Raw genomic sequence first — 16,030 nt, 5'->3', positions numbered from 1 at the left:
TGCCCCAGAGCTCTCTCATAGGTGGCAGAACTGAGGCTTGTGTGTGGTGTCCTGGGGCCTCCTACCCTGCTGCAAGTGCCACTGTCGCTGCAGGGAGAACTGACCTCTCTTTCTTCAGGGGAGCCCCTCAGGCAGTCCTCTGGGGCTGGGGGTCACACCTTCACCCCACACTGCTGCCTGCTGTCAGAGCAAACATGGAACCTCCTTCCGCCTCTATGGCCCCTTCTGAGAAATGGGCATCCAAGCTGCATCTGCCTGTGCACAGGCAGGCAGGCAAGCATGTTGGTGATGGGCTAAGTACTGTGAATGGTTTCGCATCAGGACCTTCAGTGCAGACAGATGAAGGCATTTTGCTGTGCATTTCCACTCTGTCCCAGAGTCATATCACAGCAGGAACCCAGAGATAAGGGCGTGATCTGCCTCCCCACACCAGGGCCACAAGCTCCGGTGGTCCCCTGCCTCTTCCCTGCAGCACCCCTAAAAGCAGCTCCTGGGACAGGCAGTTACCAAAGTACTGAGAGCAGCCACAACCAGCAGCCCAGCCAAACCCAGCCCAGCCGGAGGCAGCAACAGCATGCTGGTTAGAGAGGAGTGGCAGGCCCCTCCCGGCCACGTCTCTGCTGGTACCCCCTCCTCCCTCTGCCCAGCCATATGAGCTGAGCTGTCCAGCTTGCAGCCACCCTCATCACTGGAGCTACGGGGTGGGCTAAAAATAACCCGAGGACCAACCATCACCCAGGGTGCAGGTGCTGGGGTGAGGATCCCAGGGTCTCTGTGTGAAGGACCAAGCCTGAGACTTCTGTCCTCTCTCAGGCCCCACCCAGACTAGCGTCCCTCCTCCCTGTTAACCCCTTTTGCCTCCTCTCCTGGGCCTGCAGAGGTCACTCGTGCTGGAGGAAACCCTGTCACCAGCCTCGGGATGGACCACTGCGGCAGGAAGGTCTTCTGGGCTCTGGGCTTCCTGCTGCTACTGGGCGCCAGCTCTGCACAGGGCACCTGGGAGGCGATGGTGCCGGCCAGGCTGGCGGAGAAGTCCCGAGTAAGTGCCGGGATGGGTGGAGGGGCCTCTGCGGGTGGGAGGTGGCCCAGGGGACACAGGTCCTCAGATACTGTGGTTTCTCAGCAGGGTGGGCGTCTCCTCTATCTGAACTGTAGCGGTGGTAGACAGAGGGGACTCAGTGCCTTCCAAGGACACTCTCCTGCCAGCGAGGGGGCAAGAGGCATGTCTGCCCATGGGAGACTTTGCTTTTGAAGCTTAGCTGAAGCATCCTTCTTCCTGGAAAGCAGAGTCTAGTGAGCGTTCGGTGTGCTCCCCTCCCCCCCCCTGTGCTGAAGTCTGGCCATGATGCCTCACTCAAGGAGGAACCACTCAGTGGAAAGTATGCTGGCAAAGTTGTATATGGCAAACCTGCAGGAACAAGATGAGGAGACCTGCTCTCCCTCTGTGGGTGAAGCAGGCTGCCTGGGACGAATGACAGCGATACCCAGGAAGGTTCTGAGAAGAACGTCAGTGAGAAGCAGACACAGTCTGCTTATGGCTGAGTCTAAGTCAGGACTTGTCTTTGACTGTGTGACTTCAGGCAAGTTGTTTGGCCTCTCTGGACACCAAGTCTCGCTCTGCTAAAGACAGAGTGATGCGTTCCTCTCAGTAAACGTGTGGAGATTTTGTTGTTGTGTGTGACATGCAAGTATGTGTGTTTACAGGTGTGTGCATGCATGTGTATGCATGAACACGTATGTGCAAGTGCCTGTGGAGGCTGGCAGTTGGTATCAGCTGTTTGCCTCAATCACTCCATTTTGCTTACTGAGGCAAGGTCTCCCACTGAAGCCAGAGTTCCCTAGGTGGGCGAGTCTAGCTGGCCAGCTTGGACTGGGCATCCTGCCTGCCTCCCGAGTCTTTGGGTTACAAGCGTCGACCAACCCTGCCAGCTTTTACATGCATCCTGGATATTGCAACTCCAGCCCCACACTCACATGGCAGGTGCCTCATCCACTGTGGCTTCTCCCCAGCTCTGCTGGTGGTGGCTGCTGTTTGGCAGGCACTGTCCTGGGTGGGGCGCGTGTCTGCCAGCTGCTTGTATGGGGTGTCTACGCAGCAGGGTGGGCAGCAGAGCATGAATGAGAGGAAGGAAGCCCTGGGGTGTGTTAGCTTTTGAGCATTGAGGAGACAGATAATGAGGAAACAGCTGGGGTGGGTGTAAGGTGGGCACCCTCTAAGGGAGCACAGATCAAGGGGACAGCGCACCTGTAGTGACACCTCACACACCCGGGCAGATGTGGGACTTGGTGTACAGAAAGGGCCGGGGTCTCAGAATGGCTGGTGTGTCTCACAGGCTTCAAATCAAAGAATGATTAAATGCCAAAGCATGCCTCCTGGGAGGAAGGCAGATTCCTGGGGCTGGGACTGCTGAACTCCCTGCCAGGTTCCCGCCATCAAGTCAGATCAGGGACATTCTTCCAGGTTCCCGCCATCAGTCAGACCAGGGACATTCTTCCAGGTTCCCGCCATCAGTCAGACCAGGGACATTCTTGTGCATGACTTGAAAACACGTGCAATGGGAACAAAAGAGTGAGCTTGTTCAGCCCTGCCCAGGAGCCACAAACAGGAAGGACTTTCTAGGGCTGGGGACATTTGACCTGGGGCTTTGAAGGGCAAATATAAGTTTGCCAGATCAAGAAGCACGGAGCCGGGATATTAACCAGTACTTGACTGGCCTGGGCTGGCTGGATGTTCTTAGCAAGAGACAGGAAGTCACAGGAGGGGAGTCAGAGGGTGAAATAGTTGGAGATGAAGTTCATATGAGACATGTAACTACCAAAGGCTTCCTGGAAGAGGTGGGCATCCTGAAGGGAGCCTGAGGAAGAATTAAGAATTAGGAGGAAAGGGGGGCATTTCTGGAAGGCTCGGCCAGCTGGCCGGCCATCATGAGCTAAAGCTCAGAGGCCATCTAGAGGGGGGTGGGACGGAAGGATGGCCGGAGGGCGGGGCCAAACTGCAAGGAAAAGGGTTTTATTGCTTCCCCCAGATCCAGCTCTTTGTATCTTGTTCAACGTTGGACACAATCCCTGAACTTTATGTTATCTGCCCCTCGCTGCTGCTCAGTCATAGGTGACAAACAAAGAAAGTAGGGGAGAGAGCACACCTTGGGGAGGCTGTAACTCAGAGGCTAGGCTTGGAAGTCCTCATGCATAGACCTCTCAAGAGCTGTGCAACCTTGGGCCCCTCTCTGCCCTCTCTGGGTCTCAGGCCATCCTTTAACCTGAGGGTAACTAAGAGAGACACAACCCACGTTGGCTTAGCGGTAAGATGTACCCGAAGCCTCACTCCCCTCATGCAGCTTGCTGTGAACCCTTGATGGCTGTGGGCTGGTCAGAACTGGGACCCCATCCATAGGTATCTGGAGCAGACTTAGCCTTGAGGGGAGTCACAGTATATCATTATAGTCTGGTCTGGAATGTTCCCTAAAAACTCATGTGTTGAAGGTCTGAACCCTAACACAGCAGTGTTGAGAAGGGGCCTGTGGGAGGTGATTGACAGGTCAGAGCTCTGAGGATTGGATGGGTTAGTACCCCTAATGGGCATATTCCTGGATGGACAGTCAGGAGACAAGGATGTCCTGAGGACTTGAGGGATTGGGGCCTGCTGGAGGAAGTAGCTCGCTGGGGTCACGAATTTGAAGGGGTAGTCTGTCCCTGCCCTTTCCTCCCTGCTGCCTCCCACTTCCTGGCTCTCCACCCCCTTCCTCAGGGCAAACCTTTCCTTCTTCTGGTTGACTTGCTCAGGTGTTTTGTTACAGTGCCGGAATGTCCACTCACTCACAGTTAGGAGGGGCACTCTGAGGACTTGGCTGTTTTATCTTCCTCACTGCTCCTGAGACTTACACATCTGTGGACTTGTGGGGGTTAATGGGGTGATAGTGTTTATTTCTCCTCTCCTCATGGCCTGGAGTCAGCCATACCCGGTGGACAGCCCAGGTCGCAGAGGGGAGATGATTATTAAACCCTGCCAGGCACTGCTGCCTACCTCCTCTGGTTTGTCCCATCTCCGAGAATGTACTTCAGTGGAGTGGCTTGTATCTGATGACTGGATTTTTTCCAGAGCAAGGCCTGCCCATTTCCTGAGTGCCTCCCAGTAGTGGACAGACAGGAACTCTAACCCAGTCTTCCCAAGTGAAGCCCTAAAGAAAACCTTGGGATGCCGGGTGGTGGTGGCACACGCCTTTAATCCCAGCACTCAGAAGGCAGAGGCAGGTGGATTTCTGAGTTTGAGGCCAGCCTGGTCTACAAAGTGAGTTCCTTAGGGTTGTCATCTTTTTGAGCCTCAGTTTCCACATCTGCAGTGGAGAATACAACAGCAGGTGCCTGTGGGTTCAGGAAAAGATCAAGTTGGGACTGGAGAGGCAACTCCAAGGTTAAGAGCACTGGCTGCTCTTTCAAAGGACCTGGCTTCAAGTCCCAGCACCCACATGGTGGCTCACTACTGAATGACTCTAGTTCCAAGGGATCAGACACCCTCTTCTGGCCTCTGCAGGCACCAAGCACACCATATGGCTCACAGACATACATGTAGGTGAAATGCCCACACACACACACAAACTAAAGAAGGCCAGACCATTGCTTTGTGCCTGATACCACTTTGTGTGTGTGTACACATATTCATGCATATGTCTGTGTGTGTTTGCATATGTACATATACATTTGAGTGTATGTATGTTCAGGAATGTATGTGTAGATATTATGGGTGTATGCTTGCATACATGTGTATACCTATATATGCACATATGTGTGTGTGTGTTTAGGGTATATATTGTGTGTCTCCTTGTGTGTGAAACCTGGGGCCCTGACAATTGGAACTGTGGGCAATGACTATCTTTGTCCCCTTCACAGAGCCCCTTACCCCAGAACCTCCCAGACATGAGTCATCTCTGCCTCTCCTCCCCACCACACCCCACTTCCCTGCTTGCTTTCGGGGTATCTTGACCATACTCTTTGCTCTATTGTTCTTATCGGCAAGATTTGTTTATCTTTTCACTGGCTGCTTTTGTAGAAGACAAAAGAAGCAGAGGATTGCTCTAGGGTGGGTCTCACTTGCTTAGTGTCAGGGGAGGGTTAGCCCATGTCTGGAACTGGGCCAAGTGAAGGCAGGGCCAGTGTCTTGGGGTCCAGCCCAGAACATAAAGGAAAGCATGGAAAGTTCTAGGGAGGCATCACTTGTGCAGTTGAGAGACACTGCTCCAGCTGAAGTCTTTGGAGCACCCCTCTGGGAAGGGCCCCGTGGCCTGCAGTGGAAGCACAGAGTATCCTCACACTGAGCCCAGTGCTGTGGGGCCAGGGAGGTACTTATTTTTAGATCTCTGACGTCCAAATTCCAGAGGAAGGGCAAGTGGGGCTCTGAGGAAAGCTGGCTTTCTTCCTTCACCATGAAAACCAGACCTGGAAGACATTTTTATTGGTCTAGCTATGAAGTCTCTAGAACATTCCAAAGAAGGGCAAAGCTCTCTTGTGGAATGAAGGGGTGGAGAGTGTAGGGGAGGCATGGGGTGAGGGCAACCTTGCAGGTGGGGTGCCAGCTCCCTAGATGGAGGTCACTCCACAGTTCTCTCTGATGGGGGCAGTACTGACATTTACCCCCATAAGAATCCAGACAGCTAGAGGCTTGAGGACGGTTCTCGTGCCTTCGCTTATCTGTGTGGACCTCGGCTTTTTCATGAGCCCTGTCCATCAGCACATTTATTTCTTTTCATTCTTATTGTTTAAAAATGGCTAAGTTGAGTTGAACCTTGCATGACACAAAACATTTTTTATTTTTACTTTCAGTTTGTTTTTGAAACAGGATCTTGTGTTGCCCAGACTGGACTCGAATTCCCTAGGTCACTGAGGATGACCTCAAGCTTCTCATCTTCCTGTCTCTACCTCCTGAGCACTGGGGTTGCAGACATGTGCACCACATCCAATTTATTCAGGGCTGGGGCTTGAACCCTGGTTTTTAGGCATGCTAGGTGAGCACAGTACCAACTAAATTTCATCCATGGCCCAAGACAAGCCATTGGTGTGTGGGGGTATGTGTCTTGTGTGTGTATATGTATATCTATGTGTGTGTGTGACTGTATATGTATTTATATGTGTGTCTCTCTGTGTGTATCTATGTGTGTGTCTCTGTGTACATGTGTTTGTGTGTATACCTATGTGTGTGTGTTTGTGTGCATGTACAGTGCTATGAAGTCATCAGCTCTCCCTGCTCCCAAAGTGTTTCCTTCTCTCCCTCCCCAAAGGAAATCCAGACCTAAGAAGCATTTGCTTTCATTCTCCCAGCAGCTCTGTCTCTGTGGGTTCCCTGCTCTGGGTCTCCTTGTGTGCGTGGCAGATTCACTCTGCACATAATCTGCACATGACAACACATGGCAGGTTTGTGGTTGTGTCTGGTTCTTGTCCTTCCCGCAAGGCCCATATGATGCTCCAACCTGCAGCTGACCCATCACCTATCCACCCGGCCTCTGGCTGTTCAAGGCACTGACCTTCAACTTGCTGACTCTTCCCTCTCAGACCCAAGAAGGCATATCCTTGGTTCATTTCCTGTGGGTGGCCTTGACCAAAAAGGGCTTTGTGACCTGTACAGGTACCAGAATCTCACTAGCCACCCGGATATTGAAGAGCTTAGGGGAATTTCTCTACTCAGGTCTGGCATGTGGAGCTGAGACGTCAGAGTGGTACCCAGAGTTTCTGCCAGGCAGGTGTTTGGGGACACCCTTAAGATATGGTCCTTAGTGGGGATGGAGACGAAGGCTGGACCTCATGGGAAGGGGTGCCAAGGACCCATGAAAGATGCTGCCATTGTGGCTGAGCCTCTGGCTTCCATGGGGGGCTTGACGTGCTCTTGTTTCATTTCCAGCCAGATGGCAACATAGGTAGGAGAGAAGGGTGGGTTACAGCCACAAACGGGGTCAGGAATGAGCTGTTTCTAGAATGTACCTGGATGAGGATGGCAGACACCTAACTGTATTCTGTTCCCCAGGACAGTGGAAGCTGGGGTGTGTGAAATAAAAAACCCTCAGGGCCAGAGAGATCCAATCTGCCTCTGTCTGTGGAAAGCAGTATAAGCTCAAGCAAGATGCCTTTTGCAGTCCCAAGCCTCTGTTTCCCCATCTGTAAAGTGGGTTAATAACACCCTTATCTGGGTGTGCTGCAGACTCCTGAGTGGGCTAAGAGTTTGTTTGACAAGCACTGCTTCAGGCCTCAACTGTGCACCAGATAGCCCAAATTCTAAGTCTGGAGCTTTCTTGGGTGGTGACCATATGCCTCAGTTTCTGCATTGTGTGGCAGTGCCAGCAAGAGTGCCTACCAGAGAGGGACAAGGCCACACCAAACAATTGTCAGAGTGGTGTGAGCACAGAAGCCTGTCCCAGTGTCCTTCCCTCTCATCTCCTAAGAACTCTGCCACCCTGAGGTTGTCACAAGGAGGCTACCACATAACCACCACACTGCTACTTGCGAATCTGTCTCTGAATGTCCTGTGTGCCCAGCTGGACCAGTGCTCCTGGGACCAGAGACTCAGTTTTCTTTTCCTTCTTTTTTTTTTTTTTAAAGATTTTATGTCTATGGATGCTTTGCCTGTGTGCAAGTCTGTGCGTTGTGTGCTTGCAGCGCTCACAGAGGCCAGAAGAGGGTGTTGCATCCTCCGGAACTGGAGTTACGGACAGTTGTGAGCCACCATGTGTGTGCTGGGAATCGAACCCTGGTGTTCTGTAAGAGCAGCCAGTGCTCTAACCACTGAACCATCTCTCCATCCCTGAAGGCTTCTTTTGAACCTGTCTTAGCATCACACCCCAGTCCATGGTGTTGGGAGAGCCCAGCCAGTCGCCCCCTGTGAGTGATGTGTGGGAGGGAGGCAGGGAGTGATAAAGGGCATTGGTGTAGTTGAACAGAATGTTATAGAGATGGGAAGGGAGACCCCTGAACCCATGGAGTCAAACTTGGTGATCAGTATCAACTGGAGTGAAGTATTGTGGGTTCTGAGCTAGGCACCTCACCACAACCACAGCGACTACTGCTATCGTGCCCATTTTAAAGAGGAGGAAAACTAAGTCTCAGGAAAGTAAATAATTTTTCCTATAGAATTGGTCCCACAGCTCCAAAGTTCAACCCCAGACTGGTCTAATTCTTAAACCAGAGCCCTTAATGTCAGCCTTGACTCTTCACAGCTTTAGATCCATTCCTCTTGAGTCTGCCTAGAGGTAGACCCCGCTCCTGAGTTCAAACACAAAGGATGAGTGAAGGGTATTGGGGAAGCAGCAGGTAGAGGGGACAGCACATGTGAAGAATAGGACTGTTGCAAGTCACAGATATTGGTAGTGCCATGACAGCCTCTGAAATACGACCCATGTGCTAGCCCTATCTAGTCTATAGAGTGGAGAGTCCTAGGAAGATAAGGACACACAGAAACAGACAAACACACACAGATACAGACAAATGTATACACACACACACCGTGCGCACACACACATACACACACACACACACGCACACGCACACGCACACGTGCATCCAAGAGTGACAGAAGACTGGAGGGGGTGTTGTATGTGAGCGGAGTACACAGTGACCATCCAGGCAGGCGGTAGGTGACTAGCAGGGAACAACCAGGACATCTGGGGAGGGTGCAGTAGGAAGACAGAGGGGAAGAGGGGAGGGATGGAGCGGGGCTTAGGGAGCCAGTCTTGGCCTGACCCTTGGGACTGTCGAGCCTTTAATCTGAGATGGGGCTGGGCTGGGCTGCAGAGCACACCCTGTGTTTCCTTGAGTTCTTCAGATCTCAGAAAGTACCTTTGTTGACAGCTTTTCTAAGTGTCACCTTGCAGGACATGGAATGTTCTTCAAAACTGTTTAATCAGGGCTCCTCAGTTCTCGATCCCAAGGGAACCTCTGTTGTCAGGAAGATGCCTAAGGTGCTTATCTTCATCCTGGGAATTAGGCTTGTGTTCCCATGGAACAACAGCTGCCAGTATAAAACTGATCTCTCCAGACCCTTCTCTCAGGCTACCCCGACTAATGAGCCAGGAGGCCAGGGAGGTTAGAGAAGAGGTCGTTGCTGACCCCCAAGCACCACAGTGCCTGCACACGGGACCTACTGGGAAGAAAACCCATCACCTCCCTGACAGTACCCAGTGGCTCTCAGTCACCCTCTGAGGAGGCCAGCGTGGTTGTCATGGTGGATCAGGATTAGGGGTGGTGAAGCTGAACCCCACGAAGTTCTCTTAATCCTGTAAACGATGAATGTGAAGTGGAGGGTGAGGGGCTATGTCCCCTGCCAGTAGTTGCCAAGCAACTGAGGACAGTGTATGAGTGTGGGAACCAGAGAGGGGCGGGATGCTGGAGACTGAAGACCCAAGGGTCAGAGGCCCCACTCAAGTCTCCCTTGAGTCTCTGGGACCTCCAGCCTCAGACCTTCCTCTCCACATCCAGAGTGGCTCAGCAATGCTCTCTCTTATCGTTCATTTCTATACTTTTGTATGTGTTTGGGGGGCAGATGTATTGCCCTGTGTGGGTGCAGGTGCATGCGTATGTGTGGACACCAGAGGACAACATCAGCTGTTCCTCGGGCTCTGTTCACTTTGTTTGGGGCTTTTGTTTGTTTGTTGTTTTGTTTGTTTTGGTTTTTGTTTTTTTGAGGCAGGGTTTCTCTGTGTAGCCCTGGCTGTCCTGGAACTCACTCTGTAGACCAGGCTGGCCTTGAACTCAGAGATTCACCTGCCTTTGCCTCCCGAGTGCTGGGGTTAAAAGGGGGTTTATCACCCCTGCCCGGCTTTCACCTTGTTTTTTTGAGACAGAGAACTCACAAAGTAGGCTAGTCTGGCCTGTCTCTGCCTACCCAGCACTGGGAATGCAAGCACTTTACAGTAGGCCTGAATTTTTAAAAGGATTCTGGGAATCAAACTCAGGTACTCACATTTGCAAGGCAAGCTCTTTATTGAGCCCCCTACTTTTCACAAATTTGGATGGGCAATCTGTGCAAGCAGAAGAGAGATTCTCTGGGTGAAGCAGGCTACAGCCAGAGCACCCCCATCCTGGCTGCCCCCACCCTGCCTGCTTTTGGTTCTCCCTGTGTGCCAGCTTTTGGGCAGGAATCCAAAAGTCATTGCCTGCTCTGATGCTATCTGGGGGTTGGGGGGAGGCAGATTTATTCCCTGTGACCAGACTCCCCCTGCAGGATACCAGTTGTAGTGCATGGTATTCACAGCCTCAGAGATGGCAGCACAGAAAGGGTGTGTGGGTATGGATTGTAGAGAAAGATCCATGCCTCTGCTAGTGAAAGAAGGCCACTATGCTGAGGGCTAGAAGGTGATCCAGCCAGAAGATGGACGTGGAGCAGTCTTACAGGCAAAAGACCACTTTATAGGAGTGGCCACTGGTGACACTGAGCTAGCTTCCATACAGGGACAAAAGTCACACTGGACACTGTGTGTGTCTCACTGTGTCTAGTCACCCAAAGAGAGAGGTGATATATTGCCCCTACATGGAGAAAGGTCACATAGGAGAATGCTAACTCCCAGGACCCAGATTTGAAGCCACCATGACTACAGAGTAGAACGGGATAGAACTTGATGAATTAGATAGAGCATGGTTAAATACAGGGAAAGTACTGTTAATAGCAATGATGGGCTTTTGATGCAAAGGACCCTTTGACTCTTTTTTTTATTTCTTTGAATAAGCTAAGAAGTTTGACACTGGGGTCTTTTGACTCCTTAACTGCAGTTAGACTCTCCCCTGCGCTGGACTTCTCTCATGCAGCCCAGCCGACACCATGAGGAAGATGCTTAGCAACCACAGCTGCTTGTTGCTTAAGCACCTGTGTGTATGTGCATTCTACGTGGGTGCATGCGTGTGTGCGCGTGCGTGTGTGCGTGTGCGCGCGCGTGTGTGCGCGCGCGCGCGTGTGTGTATGTGCGTGCGTGTGTGTGTGTGTGTGTGTGTGCGTGTGTGCGTGTGAGAATGTCTAATGATCTGCTCTCCTCACGACGTTTCACATACCATCATGACACTGTGATCAGCACGGATGGAGTCTTGTCAGAGGGACCCAAAGTGGGCTGCCTGGAGTGACCTGCCCTGGCTGGCCAGTCAGTGCCACCAGCAGCCTCTCTGACTCCCAACACCAGGTGTCTGCTTTACCTGGCTTTGGGTTAGCGTAACAAAAGAGGGTACACAGATGCTCTCCAGTGACATTCCCACCTCCATGTTAGTGTGAGAGACTTATCCAAGATGTTTGTGATCATATTCTGTGTGTGATCTGTGAATTCTCAAAGCTCTAGTCATGTGGATGGATTGTAAAAAAAAATGTTTACACAGAAATATACATGTGCAGTATCTGCATGTGTGTTCACATGTATATCCATGTATGTGCAAACACATGTAGACAGGAGAGCTAGCTCATAGAGGGTCATGTAGACTCTAGCGCACACTCCAAAACCACCTCCCTTCCCTTCTCCCATGCCTCCCTTCCTCCATTCTCCCTCCCTCCCTGCTTCCCTCTTGCAGCCATCTCTTTGGGGACTCAGAGAAACAGCAAGTCAACTCCAGAACTGCTCTATTCACCCGCTCATCACAGCAGCAGTTTCTGCCCAGATAACTGTGTGCCCAGGCAGGACGCTTGGGCTGAGAGTCTAGGCCAATGCCCTCCCATATGTCCCACAGGCTGAGGAGGGTACACCAACAGGCCCCAGGCAGCCCCACGCAGACCGCTGCCCACCACCCCCACGGACGCTGCCTCCAGGTGCCTGCCAGGCCACACGCTGCCAGGCCGACTCCGAGTGCCCCCGACACAGGCGCTGCTGCTACAATGGCTGTGCCTATGCCTGCCTGGAGGCTGTGCCACCTCCACCAGGTAAGCCGAGCTGGGTCAGGTGGGCCTAATGCTGGCCTGAGGGAGAGAGGGAACTGAGCTACCACTACCCAGCCTGGGTGCTCACTCGGAGTCTTCAGCCGCACCTCTGCAGTGCCTGCTGGGTGCGTGGAGCCCCCAGAATGGAACATACACATTCCAGGGCCAGTGTCACGACCATAAGATTCCACAGTCTGTAGGATGGCTCAACCTGTAAGAGAGCATGGGATAAAGGGGTCAGAGCACCTGCAACCAAGTCTGATGCCCTGAGTTCCATCCCTGGAGCCCATATGACACTCACTCAAGTTGTCATCTGACCTCCACATGCACGCACACGCGCGTGTGCACACATACACACACACAGAGACAAACACACACACAGACACACACACACACACACACACACGCACGCACGCATGCATGCACACACTTTATATCCAGCGTGAGAATGTAGCTCAGTTGTTAAAGCGCTTGCCCAGCAAGCACAAAGCCCTGGGTTCGATTCCCACCACTGTATAAACCAGGTGTGGTGGTACACACTTGTAATCCCAGCATTCAGGAGGTGGAGGCAGGAGGATCAGAAGTTCAAGGCATCCTCAGGAGTTCAAAGTCTGCCTGAACTAAATGTTTTAAAAAATAATAGTAATAAAATCTAGATTGAGGACTTCTCGTTAAAATCCTTGGCCAATGCACCATGTCCCCTGCTGGGCAGCTCCTCTACTTTTTCCTAGGCAGCCTGGGTGCCCCTACCATTTTCCCTGGATGCCTACAGGGCTCATTTCCTCACAGCCCTTAGACCCTCCTCTGGGAGGCGCTCCCTTGCCAACAGCCCCTCCTCCAGCAGATCCTGGCTCTCTTGCCACTGTGACATGCTGCAGAAGTCTGGGTTTACTGTCGTGTGTACCTAGCGTCCCCCGCTTGGAGTCAGCCCCACAGTACAGAGGGTGGGCTACTCTAATCCTTTCCATATCCCAGTACCGTGGTCTCTGAACCACCCAAGGCACTCGGTGAACACGGATGTATCACTCATTCATTTCCTGGCAGCAGGGGTGATTGTATCAATTAGTAATAATGACAGTGATGACATCTCACTCAGGTCCCTCAGCCTTAGCACTTGGCTGTGGGATTGGGGGACAGGAGGGTGAGGTTGGCCTGGATGCTGTAGGCCGGTAGCATGTTCCACAGGGCAGAGTGCTGGAACCATCCTCACCTCTTCTGTGGGGTAGCACGCCCCTCCCTCAAGGCTGGTCACATCAAACTGCCCCAGGAAGGCCTCCATCTTACCCAGTTCTCTGTCAGTTCTAGACTGGCTGGTACAGCCCAAACCCCGATGGCTTGGTGGCAACGGCTGGCTGCTGGATGGTCCTGAGGAGGTGTTACAAGGTACCTGCCATGGGTCCCCAAGTCAGAGCTGGCGCTCCATCTCGCTGGCCTTCCATGGGACATAAGGATGCTAGCTGGGAACCCAGTCTATGGCCTGTGCAGCAACCAGCAAGGTTCTCCCTGACAATGGGCCTCCATCTCAGTAGAGAATGAGAAGGAAGGGGGTCTGGGACCGGGTGGCCTCATTGCCACCTATGCAGACAGGCTCGTGTGGATGGCATGGAGGGCAGTTTCTTAGGAACCACATATGGGCCTGAGGGCCACGGGTTTATAGAGGAAGGGCCTGTGGCTTTGCATTCCCTCATGTGGACCATGTCCATCAGGGTATGCCACCTATGTTCTCGTGTATGTGACTGAATGTGGGTGTGCCTGTGTATAAACACATGTGTATATATGTGTTGATTGTAGGTATGTTGTACTTACACATGTGGCTGTAGCTGTGCATGTCTGTTTCAGGGTGTGTCAGTGTGCATGTATTCACATGTTGCTCTTTGGTTGATGGTATGTTTAGGATACCATGACTGTGTATGTGTGCACTGGGTGCTGGTGGGTAGTGGTCTCTCAGAGTGTCTGTGTGCAAGGCATAGATTCAGCCTGCAGTCTGCAAGCAGGTGGGAAGTAGCCTCTCTGGGTGCACATGTATGTACAAACATGGCCTCCTGGTATCTGAGTGTACATGTGTGCACTGTGTGAGAGGCACAGGCATGTGCTGGTATCTGGGTGGGGCTAGAAATTGGCCTTTCTGGATAGGGTACACTGTCTGCTCCCCAGATCTGCCACCTGAGACCTGGCCTGTGTCCCTCCACAGCAGAGGCATGCAGCACCACGGAGGATGGGGCAGAGCCACTACTCTGTCCCTCAGGCTATGAGTGCCACATCCTGCGCCCAGGGGACCCAGCCCAGGGCATACCCAACCACGGGCAGTGTGTCAAGCAGCGGCCACAAGCAGGTGAGTGCTGCTGCTCCAAACTCAGCCCTGGCCCCGCCCCACTGCCTGTCACTCCAGCCTTGCCCAGAGTCCCTTAGCCCCTCCCTGCTCCCTCTGCGTCCTGCCCCCACCTGTAACCCCAGTTCTGTGTCTCTTCATCTCTCTGAGCCTCAGTTTCCTCCCCTGTACAATGGGAGCCATGTCGTGTTGTCACGGGATCAGGTGAGAACATGTGCAGATTTCTGGGGTGGAGCCAGGCAGTCACAGGGGTTGGGGAACGCTGGATCCTGTGTGCCCATCTCTAGATCTTTCTTTAACCCCACACAGTTTGAATTTTTAAGGTCTATTGCTATTGTGTTTGTGTATATGTTCAGGGAAGAGCAAGGGAACACACCACGGCACAAGTGTGGTCTGTGGACAACTTTGAGGAGTCCAGTCTCTCCCCGGATCTTTATGTGGGTTCTGAACTCTGGTCATCAGGCTTGGGCACACAGCAGGCACCTTTCCCCGCTGAGCCATCTATGAGGCCCAACCTCCTAGAATCTGAATTGTCTGAGAACCCTTGCTTCTCAGATGGCAGCTGGCTGACTGTCACTGGAGGTCGTGGATGAAACACTGAATCACAAGCTCCAGTCTGTGTGGAATGGGCTGAGAGCAGAGGGGTCAAGCTTCGAGTTGGGGTTCTGTAAGGAACAGCCAGGCTAACACCCGCACATTGTTACCACCATAGCTCCACAAATCTTCCCGTTTATTGCTGCCAGTCCCTAGATTCCAGGTCACAACGAAGGGGGTAGAGGGGATGGACCAGCAGATATAGAACACCTGAAGACAGGCAGCCTTCTGGGGCTGCAGGACAGAGGGATGCTGTCCATGTGAGGTCCCTGGGCTAAGGATGCTTCACACATTGGAAGCCCCATCCCTGCCTCTTTCTGACAAGGTCTCATGTAGCCCAGGCTGGCCCAGACTATAGCTAAGGATGGTCTTGAATTTCACATTCTTCTGCCCTAATGTGCTGGGATTACAGGTCAACACCATCAGCTACTGTGCTGGGTTCTGTCCAAGGAGATGGAGCGAATGGCTTTGTGTAGGGAGGCAGCACTCCCTAGAATGAGCTGCATCCCAACCCCAGAAAGACCCTTCTAGTCCCCGGATCTTGCTCATTTGGGTCTATGATTTCTAAGACCAGTGTAAATCAAACCAGTTCAGACCAGTTCTAGGGAGTCTGAACCCAGTCCATTTCCTGGGGGAAGCTGAGCTTAGAGAGCAGGCAGTCCAACAAGTCCAGCAATGCCCAAGCCTGAAGTGTGATCTAACAAGACCACACCCTCAATGAGCAAGCCTGAAGCAGAAGTGTACCGGAGGCAAGAGTGCAGACTCGGAGCTTCAGGAACAGCTCACAGCCTGCTTCTTTCCTGGGAGGCTTTGCCGTTGTCACCAGACTTTCATAGCCTCAGTTGTTCTAGCTGTAAAATGGGTGATAATGTAGTAATTACTGCAGGGGCAGGTTCTGAAGCTTGAGCTTCTGTGTGTGCTTGCAGCTGTGTGTGAATGCACCTGTGTGTGCATACACCTGTGTGTGACTGCACCTGTGTGTGAATGCACCTGTGCGTGTTCACACCAGAACATGCTCACATGGGCTGCATGTGCCTCCTCTCCCACAGGAACACCTCCAGACTCCCAGGTGGAAGCAAATTCTCCCAGCCTTGACCTCAGGGCTGCCACTTAGGGATAATTGGTGGTAATTATATCTCAGTTTGGTGTCATCTCGAAGTCCCTCACCTTCCTTTAGGGCAAAACTCTTAGCAGAGTATAAACACATATGCCACAGTAACTGAGAGATACAGTTAAAA

General features: G+C 52.5%; 1 protein-coding gene and 1 long non-coding RNA gene across 2 annotated transcripts in view; one reads left to right on the top strand and one right to left on the bottom strand.

Annotated features, from left to right (window-relative positions):
* Nucleotides 1-626: 626 nt before the first annotated feature.
* The window catches only part of Wfdc1 (WAP four-disulfide core domain 1), a 19,313-nt gene continuing 3,909 nt past the window's right edge, over nucleotides 627-16,030 (top strand). Inside the window, exons 1-5 of the mRNA XM_005073088.4 lie at nucleotides 627-754; nucleotides 879-1,039; nucleotides 11,683-11,872; nucleotides 13,169-13,252; nucleotides 14,061-14,201. Of these exons, the coding sequence (XP_005073145.1) occupies nucleotides 920-1,039; nucleotides 11,683-11,872; nucleotides 13,169-13,252; nucleotides 14,061-14,201 (535 nt within the window). The 5' untranslated portion in view covers nucleotides 627-754; nucleotides 879-919. The remainder of the gene's footprint in view (nucleotides 755-878; nucleotides 1,040-11,682; nucleotides 11,873-13,168; nucleotides 13,253-14,060; nucleotides 14,202-16,030) is intronic.
* The window catches only part of LOC121136189, a 20,405-nt gene continuing 16,240 nt past the window's right edge, over nucleotides 11,866-16,030 (bottom strand). Inside the window, exon 5 of the long non-coding RNA XR_005873311.1 lies at nucleotides 11,866-12,080. This is a non-coding gene — a long non-coding RNA (uncharacterized LOC121136189). The remainder of the gene's footprint in view (nucleotides 12,081-16,030) is intronic.

Source organism: Mesocricetus auratus, unplaced genomic scaffold, assembly GCF_017639785.1.
Source record: "Mesocricetus auratus isolate SY011 unplaced genomic scaffold, BCM_Maur_2.0 Super-Scaffold_6723, whole genome shotgun sequence".
Taxonomy (NCBI): Eukaryota; Metazoa; Chordata; class Mammalia; order Rodentia; family Cricetidae; genus Mesocricetus; species Mesocricetus auratus.
The sequence above is the reverse complement of the archived record's forward strand: the minus strand, read 5'-3'. Positions and strand labels throughout refer to the sequence as shown.